This window comes from Oncorhynchus masou, chromosome 12 (genome assembly GCF_036934945.1).
Source record: "Oncorhynchus masou masou isolate Uvic2021 chromosome 12, UVic_Omas_1.1, whole genome shotgun sequence".
NCBI classification, from domain to species: Eukaryota; Metazoa; Chordata; class Actinopteri; order Salmoniformes; family Salmonidae; genus Oncorhynchus; species Oncorhynchus masou.
Window position 1 is genome coordinate 42,344,914 of NC_088223.1, and position 20,098 is coordinate 42,365,011.

General features: G+C 41.7%; 2 protein-coding genes and 1 non-coding gene across 3 annotated transcripts; 2 read left to right on the plus strand and 1 right to left on the minus strand.

Moving 5' to 3' along the window:
- The first annotated feature begins 350 nt into the window (after nucleotides 1-350).
- rps27.1 (ribosomal protein S27, isoform 1) lies at nucleotides 351-2,476 on the plus strand. The gene is made up of 4 exons (XM_064980631.1): nucleotides 351-397; nucleotides 1,118-1,226; nucleotides 1,485-1,595; nucleotides 2,219-2,476. The coding sequence occupies exons 1-4, from the start codon at nucleotides 392-394 to the stop codon at nucleotides 2,245-2,247; spliced, it is 255 nt and encodes an 84-aa protein (XP_064836703.1). The 5' UTR covers nucleotides 351-391; the 3' UTR covers nucleotides 2,248-2,476.
- LOC135551194 (small nucleolar RNA SNORA35) lies at nucleotides 1,840-1,972 on the plus strand. Its single transcript, XR_010457238.1, has one exon. It is a non-coding gene; the product is annotated as a small nucleolar RNA SNORA35 (small nucleolar RNA).
- On the minus strand, nucleotides 2,349-16,131 carry LOC135550122 (small conductance calcium-activated potassium channel protein 2-like). The gene is made up of 9 exons (XM_064980630.1): nucleotides 15,286-16,131; nucleotides 14,682-14,777; nucleotides 14,097-14,378; nucleotides 13,228-13,349; nucleotides 5,133-5,274; nucleotides 4,387-4,497; nucleotides 4,031-4,158; nucleotides 3,709-3,778; nucleotides 2,349-3,404 (listed from the first exon to the last, which is right to left on the minus strand). Exons 1-9 carry the CDS (start codon nucleotides 16,129-16,131, stop codon nucleotides 3,174-3,176), a joined length of 2,028 nt encoding a protein of 675 aa, XP_064836702.1. The 3' UTR covers nucleotides 2,349-3,173.
- Nucleotides 16,132-20,098: the final 3,967 nt, after the last annotated feature.

Genomic DNA, 20,098 nt, shown 5'->3' on the forward strand with positions numbered 1-20,098 from the left:
CATATTTTCTGCCATTTTCTTCAACTCTGAAAACGTTGTGAAGCCACGCCCACATCCGAAGAATTGTCTTATGGGCCTTAAAAGTACGGAAATAGTGTCTACCTCGTGTTTACTTCGTATTTTTGCGAATTACGTATGACATCCGGAAACTTTTGGCATACTAACTATATCCATACTATGATCGATAACTATACAAGATACTCAATTCACGTCCGAAATAGTACGGTTAGTATGAGTATTCGAACACAGTTTACGTGTTTTGACCTTACAAATATGTCCACCAACCTCCTCTAATTCACTCACTTCCTGTCGGTGCACAAAATGAGTGTCAATATGAACTCCCTGTTTCCGGCAATGCCTCCTTTCCGGCAGCGGCTATTTCCTCGCCAACATGCCAGTGAGTACTGGAGCCTGACATAATTGCCATTTTAACCGTTCATATGGGGCTTTTAGATGCCAATACTGGAGTCAGTAATGCATAATAATGCGAGTACTGACTGTTGTGTGTTTTAGCTCTGTCGGCCTATTCAGTGCCGAGGTGTTGCTATTACAATCATTCACATACTCGCGCATTGTGATACAAGATGGCGGCCTGCATATCGCAAACATGGAGAAAGAGTCACCTGAAAATGAAACATTGTCTAAATATATACGTTCAATAGCGGCCGCTGTTAAACATACAGTTGCCATGTGTACTAGTAGATTTATGTAGTGCCAGTTACTGCTCAAATCCCAAGTGAACATATTATTTTGCCTCGGAACAGGGGTCAGCGTTGACGTTACGTAAATCCAGTGAGCAAGAGTTGTGGTAGCTATGAGGTTTTGGATCGCAAATTCATTACAGTTCCTTGGCAGTATCACTGGCAGCAATTTTCCTATTTTGATGTCAATTTCAACAAAGCTTGAGTGGTTGATATGAGATTCGATTTCAATGTAATTCAACTGGCTGTGAGCCAACACCCATTGTGGGTTGTGTATCTGACATAACTAATGGCTGATACCGCGGTGTATCTGCTATTGACAAATGTTAAATGCACGGTCTGTCATTTGTAAACAGTAGTCCTAACTACTCAAACTAAATAATGTTTTAAGCAGTCTTTTGTCCACTCTTCTGCAGCTCGCAAAAGACTTGTTGCACCCATCCCCTGAGGAGGAGAAGAGGAGCCACAAGAAGAAGCGTCTTGTCCAGAGCCCTAACTCCTATTTCATGGATGTTAAGTGCCCAGGTAGATCCAGCTCTTTCCTTCATTGGACTCATGTTTGAAGGGGCCACCGTGTCTATCTGAATGCAGGCGCGAAATGATTCATTACTTACAACATTGTATTCATTAGGAAGCAAATGGGGAGGGGCCTATTAGTATTTGTCCAATAAGAAACACTCGTTTTTGTTTATTTGCTATTATGTACACACCCCCAGGCACTAATGACGTTGGTCTTCAGATTGTGTGTGTGTTTAATATTTTGTATTTTTCTGTTTCCCTCAGGATGCTACAAGATCACAACTGTGTTCAGCCACGCTCAGACGGTTGTGCTGTGTGTGGGTTGCTCCACAGTTCTGTGTCAGCCCACTGGCGGCAAAGCACGTCTCACAGAGGGTCAGTAGTCTCAGCATTCTGTCTCCCCCTGGATTTTCCAACTCATGTTGGAGTGGATAGTCTCTAATTTAATATCTGTGGAAAAACTCAGTAGTAGCAGTTAAGTACAGCATGTCAATATTTGATGTAGTTGGTCCTATGTTAATGAATAGTTTTTTGACTGGCTGATATTGACACAGATTAATTCAGACTTGTCACATTCACTGTAGATGTTAATGGCTCATATCTTTATCAAATGACCTAACTGCACTGTCAAGTGACTGGACTGCCACCCCAATGGTTGTACTGTCTCATTCCAGTGCCAGATGATATATCTCAGTTTGCAGAAGGGTAGGGCTAGACCACTGGCTCTCCCCTTTCGAAGGCTGAGAACAAGATGCAAGTTATGATATGGTGCTACTTATTATTTAGGTGTTGCTGTACACTGGATTCCAACATTGCTTTAGCAGATCTTAAATTATTGTTTTGGCAGTGAATGCTTTCGTGCCATGTAGACTGTTTAGCACTAGATGCTGTAAATATGCAACCAAATGAACACTGTCCCGCTACTCTCTAATCATTCAGATTGTAGTGGTAATGCCCCCATTGTCTGTGGCCTGATTGTCCTTTTCTCTTTCCATCAGGGTGCTCATTCAGGAGGAAGCAGCATTAGTTGTACTCTCGATGCCCTGGTAGAGATGTAAGGGAGAGGGGTTGGACAGGTTGATTTCAGTGACTCCAGCATTGACACAGCAGTCCCTGCATCCAAGAAACAGCGGATTGATCTAGAAGTGCTCATGACGTCTGGATGCCAGATGGGAGTACTCTGTGATAGTCCACTTTGTTGCTGTAACTCAATCCTCCAACCAGTCTCTTAATAAAATATTGTTTTGGCTAAAGAATTGGGGTGGTTTGAACTTTTGTTCCCTTTTCCATATTTGCCTATGATGGCATGGAAACACTGTTCCATAGCACAGTTGCCCGACTTCATTGCAGACGTATGCCAGAAATTACAACGCCGGGATCCGTATTTAAGATATCTGCTGAACACATGATTAAGCAATCTGATTCCCAACTACGATGTGGCACGCAACACCTGCGCATGTAGTTGGGCAGGAACTCGACCACTGGCATGTGTTCATAGCCTGTTACAGTAAAGAGTGCTTGTTTTTTCAAGAAAATACATACGGAACAATATGTAATTAACTGACTCGTGACAAGAAAGCTGTAACTTTATTAACGTTTACTGTATTACTATCATTACTATTACTATCATGACAATACATTAGTTACGACGTGCAGAACATTCAGTGCACATGCTGGCTAACAACACATTTGTTTAATTCTGAGAATGTTAAAATCAAGTTTTTTTTTGGCCAGTATGGGTCACTTATCAGTACTGCATATAGTCTGGATGTTGGCTCATCGTAATTCTAATAAAAATAAAATCCATCCCTTATTGCTTTGACACATTCTTTACGTACACTTTGAACAGTTATTCCTATAAAGTATCTCTTGAAGATCCTCATCCCAACTTTTGCCCATCAATTTCTTTCTACCTTTCCCTGTAACAATACACATTGCATACCTCTTGCCATCTTACCTATCCTGCCCTGCCATGCTCCATGTCACTGCCTGCTCCTCCCTCTCCCTGAGCAGGTGGCGGATAGAAGCATTTTGTGTGGCGAGGGTGCTAGAGAGGAGGGGCATTAGGGTCCTAAAGCCTTCTCTCAGCTCCTCCACATTCTGCTGCAGACTGTTCGTGTGTTTTTCCAGGTCCCCTCGGCATCCACTCACCTCTGACAGCACGTCATACATCAGATTCTGCATCTACATGGGGGAAAAGGTGCAGAGGTGTCTGAGAATGTGATAATGTTTCGAAGATTGTCGATTGCTCCCTTCTCTAGAATATTGGTCATATTTGGTTGTTGCAACTGTAGTGGCCTAGCCTGCACTCAGATCTGTTTGTGCTACCATGTCAACTCCTCGCCACTCATTTGGCATGACAAGGAGTTGACATGATAGCAGAAACAGATCTGGGTCTAGGCTAGTAGTGGCCTCTAGAATATTGGTCATATTTGGTTGTTGCAACAGTAGTGGGTGAACCGAATGGGTAACCGTGCCTGTCTCTCACCTTGTAGAGATCCACCAGCGTGTTGGCCTGGTCAGCCAATTTCCTCCTTTCCATCTTCACATCACGCAGCCTGGGGTGAACACAGAGGAAGAATATTTCTAACATTCAGACATAATCACAGGACAAGTAAAACAAATTGAAAATATAATTCACGATAAACAGAATGACCATTTCTGTATTACAGTCGAGGCTTTCACAAGTTCTAGAGTTCTAACACCTCTGTGCATGTGGTGTAAAGTGTAATCTCATTGGCTTTTCAGAGGGGAATATCTAAGCTGATTGGTGGGTTACTTGGGGAAGTGTGTTTTGAATGGTGCTTTACCGGTGGATTGCGAGCAGCAGCTTCCTCTGGTGCATGCGCACTCTGCAGTGGTCTCTCTCCCTGGCCAGCTTGGTGTGTTTGTAGATCATCCAGGTCTCTCTCAGTACATTTGCTGCAGCAATTTTTATCTGGAAGAGAACAATTGCTTCCTCATCCAACACTCAGTTTTCAATGTGTGCATCCCAAATGGCACCCTATTACCGGTGCACTATATAGGGAATAGGTTGCCATTTGCGAGACAGTCCATGATTCATACAACTTTACAGGTCAACGTTGAATGTCTCACATATGTTAAGTCAAGGTTCCAAAGACCACTATTGAATATTCACATGTTAATTAAGTCAGGTGAGTTTTACCCCTTTTGTAAAGTGGGAATCCATCATGAAGTTGTGGACGTGTTTCTCTGCCCTGGTCAGCTCCAGTTTCCTGGCAACCACGGCAACCACCAGCACTGTGCAACCAGCGCCCTTGTGTGTGTGTGTGTATGACAGAGAGAGAAATAAACAAAACAAAAAAGGTTAAAGGCCCAGCGCAATCAACATCTAGATGTCCCTGTTTTATTTCCACTAGGAGTTGGAATAGAACTATGAAATTGTGAAAATTATGATAATGCCCTTTTAGTGTAGGAGCTATTTGAAAAGACCACCTGAAATTTTTGCCTGTTTTGGTGGGTTGGAGTTTTGGCCTACCCGGTGACACCACCAGGCGGTAAATGAGTTAATAGACCAATAAGAAAGAGATTTCCAAACCAATAACAGCTAGTTTTCAGTTTCCCCTCCCCACTCAGACCACTGCCAGACAGTCCTAGCTAAATTCTTGCTTGGGATATTGGTCTTGCTAAGAAGTCATTTTTAATTTTTCACTATTTTAATTGAGAACAGTCACAGTAGGGTACTTAATGGTTAACCAGAAATTATTTGATATTGAGATAAAAATGGCTGCATTGGGTCTTTAAGGAAAAGAAGACAATATGCTAATGGCCACAATTACAATGATTCCCACCACCTTCTCTTTTAAATATTTCATAAAATTATTCCCAGGCACCGGCAACAAGACAACTCAGCTGTGTGATTGCCTTTCCTATTTCGCCCAAGCTGCTTACCATGATCCCAGTGAGTAGACAGATGCTGCGGCCACAGTAGGTGTGGGGAACAACATCCCCATAACCAATGGACAAGAAGGTGACCGAGACCATCCACAGGGCCTCCATGTAGTTACTGCTCAGGTCCTTATAGTTGTGGTGTCTAGAGGACAAGGGAGGGATGATGGTTCAGCTTTTCCTCTGTCTTGTCCACTCTTACCATATTAACATTTAACAAAAAACTAGTTTCTGTCTAGGAGTGTGATATTTGACTGTATTTTTGATATGACTGACTGAACTTATGATGGGCCCATCTGATATTAGTCACAGTACAGGTTGGTCCAAGTCATATACAGTGGGGCAAAAAAGTATTTAGTCAGCCACCAATTGTACAATTTCTCCCACTTAAAAAAGACGAGAGAGGCCTGTAATTTTCATCATAGGTACACTTCAACTATGACAGGCAAAATGAGAAAAAAAATCCAGAAAATCACATTGTAGGATTTTTAATGAATTTATTTGCAAATTATGTTGGAAAATAAGTATTTGGTCAATAACAAAAGTTTATCTCAATACTTTGTTATATACCCTTTGTTGGCAATGACAGAGGTCAAACATTTTCTGTAAGTCTTCACACACTGTTGCTGGTATTTTGGCCCATTCCTCTATGCAGATCTCCTCTAGAGCAGTGATGTTTTGGGGCTGTTGCTGGGCAACACGGACTTTCAACTCCCTCGAAAGATTTTCTATGGGGTTGAGATCTGGAGACTGGCAAGGCCACTCCAGGACCTTGAAATGCTTCTTACGAAGCCACTCCGTTGCCCGGGCGGTGTGTTTGGGATCATTGTCATGCTGAAAGACCCAGCCACGTTTCATCTTCAATGCCCTTGCTGATGGAAGGAGGTTTTCACTCAAAATCTCACGATACATGGCCCCATTCATTCTTTCCTTTACACGGATCAGTCGTCCTGGTCCCTTTGCAGAAAAACAGACCCAAAGCATGGTGTTTCCACCCCCATACTTCACAGTAGGTATGGTGTTCTTTGGATGCAACTCAGTATTCTTTGTCCTCCAAACACGACGAGTTGAGTTTTTACCATAAAGTTCTGGATCATCCAAATGCTCTCTAGCAAACTTCAGACGGGCCTGGACATGTACTGGCTTAAGCAGGGGGACACGTCTGGCACTGCAGGATTTGAGTCCCTGGCGGCATAGTGTGTTACTGATGGTAGGCTTTGTTACTTTGGTCCCAGCTCTCTGCAGGTCATTCACTAGGTCCCCCCGTGTGGTTCTGGGATTTTTGCTCACCGTTCTTGTGATCATTTTGACCCCACGGGGTGAGATCTTGCGTGGAGCCCCAGATCGAGTGAGATTATCAGTGGTCTTGTATGTCTTCCATTTCCTAATAATTGCTCCCACAGTTGATTTCTTCAAACCAACCTGCTTACCCTTTGCAGATTCAGTCTTCCCAGCCCGGTGCAGGTCTACAATTTTGTTTCTGGTGTCCTTTGACAGCTCTTTGGTCTTGGCCATAGTGGAGTTTGGAGTGTGACTGTTTGAGGTTGTGGACAGGTGTCTTTTATACTGATAACAAGTTCAAACAGGTGCCATTAATACAGGTAACGAGTGAAGAAGGTCTGTGAGAGCCAGAAATCTTGCTTGTTTGTAGGTGACCAAATACTTATTTTCCACCATAATTTGCAAATAAATTCATTAAAAATCCTACAATGTGATTTTCTGGATTTTTTTCAAATTTTGTCGGTCATAGTTGAAGTGTACCTATGATGAAAATCACAGGCCTCTCTCATCTTTTTAAGTGGGAGAACTTGCACAATTGGTGGCTGATTAAATACTTTTTTGCCCCACTGTAGTCACTAAGGCTGGGATTAAATCGAAGGCACGTCCCAGCACGGCGCACTGCACTACAGACAATGAGTCTTTTGCAACGTTTGCAATGGTAAATGCTACGGATGTCGGCTGAAGTATTATCTGTAGTGTAGTGGGCAACACGCCTTGGAATCAGTGTTAATTTGGGCCTAGTTTTAGACAAGGATATATTTGTCAAAATTACTTAAGTCACATTTTTGTCATTTAAATAATGATTTAGCCTAGTTAATCAAAATGAAAAAAACATTTTAGTCAATTAAATGCCCTTTAATTTTAGTCACATTTTAATACACACATAGGGTATTCGGAAAGTATTCAGACCCCTTGACTTTTTCCATATTTTGTTAAAATGGATTAAAAATATATTTTTAATCAATCTGCACACAATACCCCATAATGACAAAGCAAAAAACAGGTTTCTAGACTTTTTGTTACATTTATAAAATAAAAAAAAGCTGACATTTTACATTTACATACAGTTTAAACTCAGTTTTTCACAATTCCTGACATTTAATCCTAGTAAAAATACCCTGTCTTAGGTCAGTTAGGACCACCACTTTATTTTAAGAATGTGAAATGTCAGAATAATAGTAGACTTTTATTTCTTTCATCACATTCCCAGTGGGTCAGAAGTTTACATACACTCAATTAGTATTTGGTAGCATTGCCTTGAAATTTTTTAACTTGGGTCAAACATTTTGGGTAGCCTTCAAAAAGCTTCCCACAATAAGTTGGATGAATATTGGCCCATTCCTCCTGACAGAGCTGTTGTAACTGAGTCAGGTTTGTAGGCCTCCTTGCTCGCACACACTTTTTCAGTTCTGGGCACACATTTTCTATAGGATTGAGGTCAGGGCTTTGTTATGGCCACCCCAATACCTTGACTTTGTTGTCCTTAAGCCATTTTGCCAAAACTTTGGAAGTATGCTTGCGGTCAATGTCCATCTGGAAGACCCATTTGCGACCAAGCTGTAACTTCCTGACTGTTGTCTTGAGATGTTGCTTCAATATATCCACATAATTGTCCTTCCTCATGTAGCCATCTATTTTGTGAAGTGCACCAGTCCCTCCTGCAGCAAAGCACCCCCACAACATGATGCTGCCACCCCCGTTCTTCACGGTTGGGATGGTGTTCTTCGGCTTGCAAGCGTCCCCCTTTTTCCTCCAAACATAACGATGGTCATTATGGCCAAACAGTTCTATTTTTGTTTCATCAGACCAGAGGACATTTCTCCAAAAAGTAAGATCTTTGTCCCCATGTGCAGTTGCAAACTGTGGTCTGGCTTTTTTTATGGAGGTTTTGGAGCAGTGACTTCTTCCTTGCCGAGCGGACTTTCTGGTTATGTCGATATAGAACTCGTTTTACTGTGGATATAGATACTTTTGTACCTGTTTCCTCCAGCCTCTTCACAAGGTCCTTTGCTGTCGTTCTGGAATTGAATTGCACTTTTTGCACCAAAGTACATTAATCTCTGAACCAAACTTCTGGAGGTGTACAATTCTTTTCTGAGGTCTTGGCTGATTTCTTTTGACTTCCCCATGATGTCAAGCAAAGAGGCACTGAGTTTGAAGGTACGCCTTGAAATACATCCACAGGTACACCTCCAATTGACTCAAATTATGTCAATTAAACTATCAGAAGCTTCTAAAGCCATGACATCATTTTCTGGAACTTTCCAAGCCGTTTAAAGGCACAGTCAACTTAGGTTATGTAAACTTCTGACCCACTGGAATTGTGATACCGTGAATTATAAGTGAAATAATCTGTCTGCAAACAATTGTTAGAAAAATTACTTGTGTCACGTACGAAGTAGATGTCCTAACCGTCTTGCCAAAACTATAGTTTGCTAACAAGATATTTGTGGCGTGGTTGAAAAACGAGTTTTAATGACTCCAACCTAAGTGTATATAAACTTCGGACTTCAACTGTATGTATTCAGACCCTTTACTCAGTACTTTGTTGAATTACCTTTGGCAGAAATGACAGCCTCGAGCCCTCTTGGATATGACGCTACAAGCTTGGCGCACCTGTATTTGAGGAGCTTCTATTGTTCTCTGCAGATCCTCTCAAGCTCTGTCCGGTTGGAAGGTGCACAGCTGCACAGCTATTTTCAGGTCTCTCCAGAGATGTTAGATTGGTTCAAGTCTGGGCTCTGGCTGGGCCACTCAAGGACATTGTCTTGGCTGTGTGCTTAGTGTCGTTGTCCTGTTGGAAGGGGAACCTTCGCCCCCAGTCTGAGGTCCTGAGCACTCTGGAGCAGGATTTCATCAAGGATCATTGCTCCGTTCATCTTTCCCTTCGATCCTGACTAGTCTCCCAATCCCTGCCACTGAAAAACATCCCCACAGCATGATGCTGCCACCACCATGCTTCACTGCAGGGATGGTATTGGGCAGGTGATGAGCGGTGAGTGGTTGCCTCCAAATGTGACTCTTATTCCATTTTCTCTACATCTAAAGGCACAACCTAGAATCGAGCCAATGTCTTAAGTAGTTGAACATGTTATTACTCCAACCTCGTGAAAGTGACAAACTAACATGTTTTAATTTTTGTCAAAAACAACTTTATATATACTTTTATAACCTTTGATTTGATGGCCTTTGTGAAATATATTTTCCATAAACACAAATATTGTATTTTCAGCCATTTGAAGCTGGTGTACAAAACCAAAAGAAATAGTGCACATAGAACAGATCTACCGCTTCTTAGACTTGCTTACAAATGAGCATGACAGATCTATAACTTACATTTCTATATGAATTTGTTTGGGTTGCCCAAAAAGTTACATATTGCAGCTTTAACTCAAAATAAAGTTCTTTACCCAGTCAGATATAGTGTAGTGCAAGAGGAATTTAGTCAATAAATAGTTTGCTATCCCTTTTGTTTTCTTTCTGTGCCAGCAAATGTATTTATTTATTAGAAATTTATCAGGATGAAATCTCTTGAGATGCACCATCTCGTTTTCAAGAATGTCAAAATCAAAACAATACAAACAATAGTTAGTAAGGATGGATCGAAATTTAAGGAATAGTAGCTGGAGGGTGATGCTTTTTCAATTTCGGTCAAGGGGAGTTCAATTCTGGGCTCTGGCTGGGCCACTCAGGGACATTCAGAGACTTGTTCCGAAGCCACAACTGCGTTGTCTTGGCTGTGTGCTTAGTGTCATTGTCCTGTTGGAATGTGAACCTTCACCCAGGTCTGAGTTCCTGAGCAGGTTTTCATCAAGAAGCTCTCTGCTTCGTTCATCATTCTCTCAATCCTGACTAGTCTCCCAGTCTCTGAAAAACACCCCCACACCATGATGCTGCCTCCACCATGTTTCACCGTAGGGATGGTGCCAGGTTTCCTCCAGACGTGACGCTTGGCATTCAGGCCAGACTTCAATCTTGGTTTCATCAGACCAGAGAATCTTGTTTCTCATGGTTTGAGAGTCCTTTAGGTGCCTTTTGGCAAACTCCAAGAGGGCTGTCATGTGCCTTTTACTGAGGAGTGGCTTCTGTCTGGCCACTCTACCATAAAGGCTTGATTGCCGGAGTGCTGCAAATATGGTAGTCCTTCTGGAAGGTTCTCCCATCTTCACAGAGGAACTCTGGATCTCTGTCAGAATGACCATTCGGTTCTTGGTCACCTCCCTGACCAAGGCCCTTCTCCCCCCGATTGCTCAGTTTGGCCCAGGCGGCCAGCTCTAGGAAGAGTGTTAGTGGTTCCAAACTTCATACATTTAAGAATGATGGAGGCCACTGTGTTCTTGGGGACCTTCAATGCTGTAGAAATGTATTGATACCCTTCCCCATATCTGTGCTTCTGTGTCAGAGCTCTATGGACAATTTCTTCAACGTCATTGCTTGGTTGTTGCTCTGACATGCACTGTCAAACTGTGGAACCTTAAATAGACAGGTGTGTGCCTTTTCAAATGATTTCCAATCAATTGAATTTACCACAGGTGAACTCCAATCAAGTTGTAGAAACATCTCAAGGATGGGGCGGCAGGGTAGCCTAGTGGTTAGAGCGTTGGACTAGTAACCGGAAGGTTGCAAATTCAAAACTCCCGAGCTGACAAGGTACAAATCTGTCGTTCTGCCCCTGAACAGGCAGTTAACCCACTGTTCCTAGGCCGTCATTGAAAATAAGAATTTGTTCTTAAATGACTTGCCTAGTTAAATAAAGGTACAAAAAAAGATCAATGGAAACAGGATGCACCTGACCTCAATTTTCTCATAGCAAAGGGTTCGAAATTGTGTTTTTTTGTGATACATTTGCAAACATTTCTAAAAACCTGTCTTCACTTTGTAATTATGGGATAATATTTGTAGATTGATAAGGACCATTTTTTTATTTAATCCATTTTTAGAATAAAGCTTTAACGTAACCATATTTGGCACTATCAAGTACACCTACAGGTTATTTGTGTGGTCTCAATCAAATGATCAACGAAGTGCATGCTCGGAGAAGCACAGAGCAGTTATATTTCTTAGATAGCTGCTGGGATTGTGTAATTACAACTAGGCTGGCTGCATTACACACTGCAATGGATATTCAAACCCTGCTCTTGCTGATCAAAAACTGTTTTGTGTGCTGCGTAACCAATGGCTGTGCTGTGTAGGTATAAGGTGGCAGGTCAGGAGGAGTCAAAGGCTTCTTCATAAAATAATTTATCGCACGCGTATATGCCTGTGTTCTGTTCAGTTACAGAAAGAGAGTGCGAAGATGTAATGAAAGGATAACGCAAACTTCTAGCAACCCTGAGGGTTGCAAGTTTGAATCTCATCACGAACAACTATAGCATTTTAGCTAATTAGTTACTTTTCAGATACTTTCAAATACTTAACATTTAAGCTAATCCTTCACCTAACCCTTTTAGTTAGCCCTTCCCCTAAAACTTTAACCTAACTCCTAAATGTAACCCTAACCCCTGAACCCAGCTAACATTAGCCAACTAATGTTAGCCACCTAGCTAGAATTTGTAACATATCATAGTTTTGGAAATGTGTCACATATCGTGCATAAACAAATTCATAACATATTGTACATTTTTCAAACTGGTAACATATAATATGTATTGTAATTTATAACATATCATACGAAATGGATAATGTACATCCACAAATTAATACATAGCATACGAAACGTTACATCTCATACTAAATGGAGTGTCTCGGACTTACGTACAGAATAATACGAAATGCTCTGAGACCAGGTTGGTTAGTGAAGCAAACGCTCTGCAGAGCCGGAGCAGAGCCTGTTTGCCCACGATCACCAATTGATTTAGGCTGTGTTTGCAGGTCGCGTCCTTCCCACTGCTGAACAGAACTGTGCTGCTAATATTAATTGTGCTTATCACTGAAAAGCTGTCACTCCCCAAAAAATATTGTCTAGTCCATGTAGTCACAGGGATAATTTTGTCAACTGAAAATATATATTTATTTGTTTAGTTATATTTTTTTCTGGGTCTATTTAGTCAGTTATAGTCTCATTAATTGCCACTGAAAAATTGGCTTTTGAGTAATATTTTAGTCACTGTTTTTGTTGACGAAATTAACACCACTGAATGAATCCCGGGAAAAGTCTATTGCATATTTCACTCCTCCTCAATCTCCTCCTTTCCCTTCTTACAGGCTGACTACACTGCTAGCGTTGCAAAATAAATGTAGAAATCTATGTTATTCAATTATTGCACCCACACTGCCTGCGTGCGTGCCAACGAGTGTCTGCATTGCCAAGGGCTAAAATATAAGTAAGTTCTATTTCTGACGCAGGTTGAGCTGCAAGTCCTGCCTCTCCCATCCCCTTGGTTTATAGAAGCAGGTACCCACGTGCCATCTCCTCATTGGTTATACCCACGTGGGTGACTGAAAGATGAACGAGGTCAGTGGCGAAAAAGCCTGGAAGGAGGAGAGAGAACTAGAAATGATTCGGTTGACCGTTTTATGTGTGAATTAATTGTCGGAGTAGAGGATCTTATGCATTTCAGGTAAAATAACAACTCAATGTTTATATCCCAGGACAAATTAGCTAGCAACAGCAACTAGCTAAATAGGACAAATTAGCTAGCAAGTGCAAGCTAACTAGCTAAATTGCCATACATGTTTAATGCTTTTTCGACCGGTCCCCAAATTAATATAATCGGTTCAGAGTTTGTTTTGATATTTTAACCTGCGTGTCGTGATCGTGTTTGGTGTGGGGGGACAAAATACATTTATGCACGATGGCGCACAGCCGGTCACTCACCTCTCACAGACATGAAGGCCCCATGCAGCGATGAGCCACAGAGAGACGCTGAAGATCATCAACACAGTGCCAGGGTAGATGGTCATCAGCGCTTTGACCACAAAACGGCTGTTGAAGTGGATCTGGATACAAGTAATAATAATATTCATATCCACAGTAAGAATGGAGAGGTTTGCAAAGCCAAGCGGGAAGTTCAAGGTCATCAGTTTGATCAGTGTTAAAAAAGCAATAACAAGGGAAGGAATTACAGTGGGAGGATTTGGTAGAGACTCAGGAGAGTGGGAGAGGGAGGCGGGTTGCGGGACAGATCAGAATGTAGTGTCACTGTCATAGTAGTGTCCCCAACAAACTCAAGTTGTACAAAAAAAGTAAAATAATTACAAAAGCATTGTGGAGATACTGCACAATGGTTGTGTAAATATTTTTGTGCCTACAAAATCTCGACATCAGTAGTAAGTATCTTCTCATTCAAGTGGAATTTGGAATATGGCTTGAAAACGTACAGTATCTCAATCCAAGGATGGAAGGTGTAGCTCTACTTCTAATTATCACATATCGAGAAGATTTAAATACTTCTGATTGTTATTAAATTGACTTTTTTGTTAGCATGCTCAGCTAGCCAATGCTAAAGCAGACCATTGGATTACATGAAAATGCAACACCTAGCAATGGGGTGAGTAGCTGCTGGAAGTGTTGTGGAATCCAATGGGCAGCTTTAGCATCGTATCGTGGCACTTACCACTGAACTTCAAGTCAAATCCATTTTGGCTAATGTACAAACTTAGTGTGTACAAGTCCATTAAAGCAAGGAACTAAGATTTGAGGGAGAGGTTGCACCACTTGCATGGTGACCAATGTTGACCTCTGACCTTGTTGAGGGCGCCAATGCTGCGCGAGGCCGTGTCTGTGTAGAGTCGGCTGTGCAGCATCAAGGCACGACCCAGGAGGTAGAGTCGCAGGAACATGGGCAGAGCCAGCACAATCTCGAGCTCCGTCTCTGACAGCGTGGGGGACATGGCTTGCCATGACAATGGGAGACCCACCGGGAACGGATGCACCACCGCTACAAACAGCTCCAGGGCGATCAGAGTCACTCGTTCCATTGTCATGGCGATTCGCCAGTCTTCTGCTCCGTTATCGTGGATGTAGAGCTTTCAGTGATGAGAGTATGGGTACAAAACCATATCCGAGTTAGAGCATAGACGTAGTACAGTGTCACTGAGAGTGTAGTCAAAGTGTAATAAATGATATAACGAGAGGTACCAGACAAGGTTGCCCTCTGTCACCATCTTCTTTCCAGATTAGCAATAGAACCTCTACTATACTATAGTCTGGTATATAACAAAAAAATTGTAGAGTAGAATGACTTAAAATAATCAAAGCCAAGGGATCATAGCTTGTTTAAAATAGGGAGATATGGGCAGTATATTAAGTAGTCAGAAAGGTGAAATTACCTGCACCTCACAGATGTGGTAGACAATGATCAGGCCCAGCAGGATAAGGGAGGACAGGCTGATAATAGACTTCATAGCCACGGAGTATATGGAGCTCTGTAGGGGAACACATCACTGACTCACTCATCTTAACATACAGTACCCTTCAATTGGGCAAATATGCCTTCTTTTAACATACAGCTGGGATTCAATCATTGTGCATTGTAGCACGCTTGACATTTAAAAGGTCATTTCAGATTGATACAATCTTTGCGAACATGGGAACATTAAAAGGCATGTTGTCCACAGCGCCCTACAGTACAACGCGCCTCAGACTGCATCTTGGCCACAGTAACATTCATTCAAATATGCCATCTTCAGCAACAAACACTGAAGACCTTCAAATACATTTCTCTGAGTTAGAACTCATTATTTCTCATTAATTACCCAGGTGTCCCCCGTATTTCAAAAATGTGATCTGCGCCTGGTTGAACTTGCCTGGCTTAGTTAACCTACAGAAAAGACCCAAAACTGCAAAAAACTCCGATCTGGCACTCCAGGCACTCAAGCAAATGCTCAAAGTATACAGAAAAATAAATACAAGTAAAAGTACCCCAAGTCTGACCTTACTGTAGACGCTCCAGGAGAGCTCTGTCTCGGTGACCATGACCACCACTCCAAACATTCCCACAGCGAGCGCACAGTCATTCAGCCTCTGCCTCCTCTCAAACAGCGCCCTTCGCCGGACCAGCCTATGACCGATGCTCTGGGTCTTCTTGTGAGGGCAGTCATGGGGACCATCCTTGGGCTCTGCACCACTGCTCTCCTCACCTCCACCATAGGTGCCCTTGGCCTCAGATTTGGTGTGATTCTTGTCAGAGCTGGATGTTTGATTGGAATCCTTTGGCTGGTAGTCGTCTTTGGTTGTAATGATAATCTCGGGTAGACTCTGGCGGACTTGCATCTCCATTGATGTGGGCTCTAGCCTTTGACCTCCTTCACTGGGTGGCCCACTTTCTGTCTCCCTTAAGTCCATACGAGACATGCGGACTCTGTTGTAGGGTGACTGAGTGGATTTCATGTCCTGCTGGCACCTCTGTGGGCTTGCCTTTTTGGCTTTACTACCCCAAATCCGTTCCCTATGTCCAGCATTCTGTTCATTTCCTGCTGGCTTCTCGCCTCTCTTTTCCTTGCGCACCTCCTTCCCCCTAACCTTTTCCTTATCGTCTCCCCTTCGGGGTGAGGAGTGGGGTGAGGGTGAGACATATTGGCAGCCATTGTAATATTGGAGGGTGGGTGGTGACTGGGTTCCATCGAGCCACACTGAGTGATCTTCCCCTCTTTGACATGAGTGGTTCCTTCTGCACTGGTTGCCAAAAACAGGAGGGAGAGGGACAACTTTTGATTGAAGGAGGGGATGTTGATCCTCCTCATTCTGCATTGTCAAGTTCATAGAGGGAGAGCGCTCCATCTAGGGATTGATACATATTGAAATATTTTATTGGGTTTGGAAAGAGACAAAAGTGAGTTAATGCAGCCAGTCGGAGTGAAAACAGTAAAAATGTATAAGAGGGAAGCATATAAAAACACAAACTCTATTGTAAAAGAAATTGATATGAGTTGATATGCCTGCGGAATGCTAAGAGATTCACAGAAGACATTCATACCATTCACATGTAAACATGAACACAAATCTTCCTCGGTGATAATGGTTGACAATATATTGACATTTTTCTATGCGGTTTCCATTGAAGATAATATGATAAGACAATGGAAACCTGTTGGAAAAACTTATCTAGAAACACTAGAATTATTGAAGTTATTGCAGGACCTAGTAATCTTACCATGTCAATCATCAATATTCTTGCCAAATTACTATTAAAACCTAGTTGTGTCCACTCAGTCTTACCTTTCCACGTATTTCAGTTACTTCCAAATAAGTTTTCAATTCCACCGTTGTTGGATAAGAATGCCCCTGTTCTTTTTAAATTCCTTAAATTGTCCTTTAGTCAATATCCTCAAAGTCAACACAAAGGAATTGAAGCATCAGTTAAATATATCCTGGATATTACCTAAGGATAATTAGGTGACAAAACTACAAAAATATATTCCGTTTCTCTAGTCTTTCAGAAATAACTTTCTATCAATCCAGCTCCCCTCCCACAGACACAAGTAAAGGTTATGAACTATAATCCATATAGCAGCATATGAACCATATGTCCATGGATATCAATTGTATTATGACTCCTTTATTTAATTATTTTCCACTTAAGTTATGTCCATCATGACATATTAATTTAAACTAGGCTTATGACTGACTAAGATCCACAGTTTCAGTTGTCCCCCGGTTGCATGGCAAAGTATTTGTCATCTGACAGAATAATTCATAAAGTTTGACAGTTCTTTCTCCTGTTTCTCCTTTTGTGTGTGTGTGTGTGTGTGTGTGTGTGTATGTGTTGAATAAGGGAAGAATAGTTGACATTTAGTTTTATTGAGTGATAAGAATTACTATTTTATTGGGTTTTATTTTTATTATGGTCATGGGAGCTCGCCAAGCTGGCAATTTGGATCATTTCCCATTTAATCTAAGAGAGTGCGTGATGGTCCTGTGTATGAATGCAGGGGAGGAGATTATAGAAATATGACAGATTAATCAAATTGGTTTGAGAGTCAGAGATCTGATACTTACGGGCTAATGAATTATGTCACCCTTTAGCCTGACAATGTGGAGAGGGAAATGGTTTTGGAATTAAAGTCATAACAATGACATTCACCAACATTTAATTCCATCTATTAATACTTGACAGATGGGGCTCCGGATAACAGATGAAGTCAAGGAGGGTTGGAGAGAGGAGGATAAAGACAGGTATTGTAAAATCAAAATACAACACATACTCAAATCGAGATAGTAGCCTACTAGAAGTATGCAATGAGACAGGTGAAAGGCATTCGTCAAAAATAATCTATCAGGAAAAGGCTACTTTGAAAATGCCGCAGATACAGTTGAAGTCAGAAGTTTACATACACCTTAGCCAAATACATTTAAACTCAGTTTTTCACAATTCCTGACATTTAATGCTAGTAAAAATTCCCTGCCAGTTAGGATCACCACTTTATTTTAAGAATGTGAAATGTCAGAATAATAGTAGAGAGAATGATTCACTTCAGCTTTTATTTCTTTCATCACATTCCCAGTGGGTCAGAAGTTTACATACACTCAATTAGTATTTGGTAGCATTGCCTTTAAATTGTTTCACTTGGGTCAAACATTTTGGGTAGCCTTCCACGGAGCTGGTGTAGCTGAGTCAGGTTTGTAGGCCTTCCTGCTCGCACACGCTTTTTCAGTTCTGCCCACACATTTTCTATACGATTGAGGTCAGGGCTTTGTGATGGCCACTCCAATACCTTGACTTTGTTGTCCTTAAGCCATTTTGCCACAACTTTGGAAGTATGCTTGGGGTCATTGTCCATTTGGAAGACCCATTTGTGACCAAGCTTTAACTTCCTGACTGATGTGTTGAGATGTTGCTTAAATATATCCACATAATTGTCCTCCCTCATCTATTTTGTGAAGCGCACCAGTCGCTCCGGCAGCAAAGCACCCCCACTGCATGATGCTGCCACCCCTGTGCTTCACGGTTGGGATGGTGTTCTTCGGCTTGCAAGCCTCCCCCTTTTTTCTCCAAACATAACGATGGTCATTATGGCCAAACAGTTCTATTTTTGTTTCATCAGACCAGAGGATATTTCTCCAAAAAGTACGATGTTTGTCCCTATGTGCTGTTGCAAACTGGAGTCTGGCTTTTTTATTGGTGGTTTTGGAGCGGTGGCTTCTTCCTTGCTGAGCGACCTTTCAGGTTATGTCGATATAGGACTCGATTTACTGTGGATATAGATACTTTTGTACCTGTTTCCTCCAGGATCTTCACAAGGTCCTTTGCTGTCGTTTTGGGACTGATTTTGCACTTTTCGCACCAAAGTAGGTTCATCTCTAGGAGACAGAACACGTCTCCTTCCTTAGACGTATGACGGCTGCGTGGTCCCATGGTGTTTATACTTGCGTACTATTGTTTGTACAGATGAACGTGGTACCTTCAGGCGTTTGGAAATTGCTCCCAAGGATGAACCAGACTTGTGGAGGTTTACAGTTTATTTCTGAGGTCTTGGCTGATTTATTTTTATTTTCCATGATCTCAAGCAAAGAGGCACTGAGTTTGAAGGTAGGCCTTGAAATACATCCACAGGTTCACCTCCAATTGACTCAAATGATGTCAATTAGCCTATCAGAAGCTTCTAAAGCCATTACATCATTTTCTGGAATTTTCCAAGCTGTTTAAAGGCACAGTCAGCTTAGTGTATGCAAACTTCTGATCCACTGGAATTGTGATACAGTGAATTAATCTATCTGTAAACAATTGTTGGAAAAATGACTTGTGTCATGCACAAAGTAGATGTCCTAACAGACTTGTCAAAACTATAGTTCCAACTTCCAACTACAACTGTATGATTATATACTTGTTATTGATAATACCCTATTAAGTGGGAGTCGTCAGCGTAGTATAATGCCCTAATCCAATCAAGAGAGTAATTAAAAACACACAGCACAATGACTAATTGTGTGCGTCCCCAAACGGCACCCTATTCCCTGTATTGTGCACTATTTTGACCAGATCCCTATGGGCCCTGGTGAAACGTAGTGCACTACATTGGGGAATTGGGGTGCAATTTGAGATGTAGTCATGGTTCCATTGTGAGAGGCCGGGTAGCACTCAGTAATCAATGGGATTAACTATTCTTCCCTAGTGAAATCATCGCCAGCAGCATCCACGTAATCTTCATAATGAAAATAATTTTATTTATTCAGCTTCCATATCAATTGTTTTTTTTCATGAGCAATTGTTTTACAAAAGCCACTACTCATTGTTTTCATATTCTTTATCATTCTCTTGATCTTCTCCTCCTGCTCTCCTCACCTCATTACAGGTTGGTCAGAAATATTTATCTATACCCTGAATGTAGTTCTTGTACAAACCACCAGATGTCACCAACACCCTAGTGGCTGACACGGATATTTTTATGAGGCATCATGGTTTTGATTTTGGCACAATACAATAGTGCGTAATAGGACAGGCACCATATTTGACATCATATTTGAATCAGACTTTAGTTAATTCTGTACACATTCTAATGATGGAGGTATGTAGATTCAACATGAATCTTCTTACATAGCCTATTACAGTTGTGCACCATACAGGTAACTGCTAAAATAAAGGAAATATTTGCCAACATCAGGGATACAAGGTATATTGAAAGCAGGTGCTTCCACACAGGTGTGGTTCCTAAGTTAATTAAGCAATTTAAATGTAAACATCCCAAAAATGCCCTGTTGCCCATTATTTTTGGATGCCATGGCTAGAAGAAGAGATCTCAGAAACTTT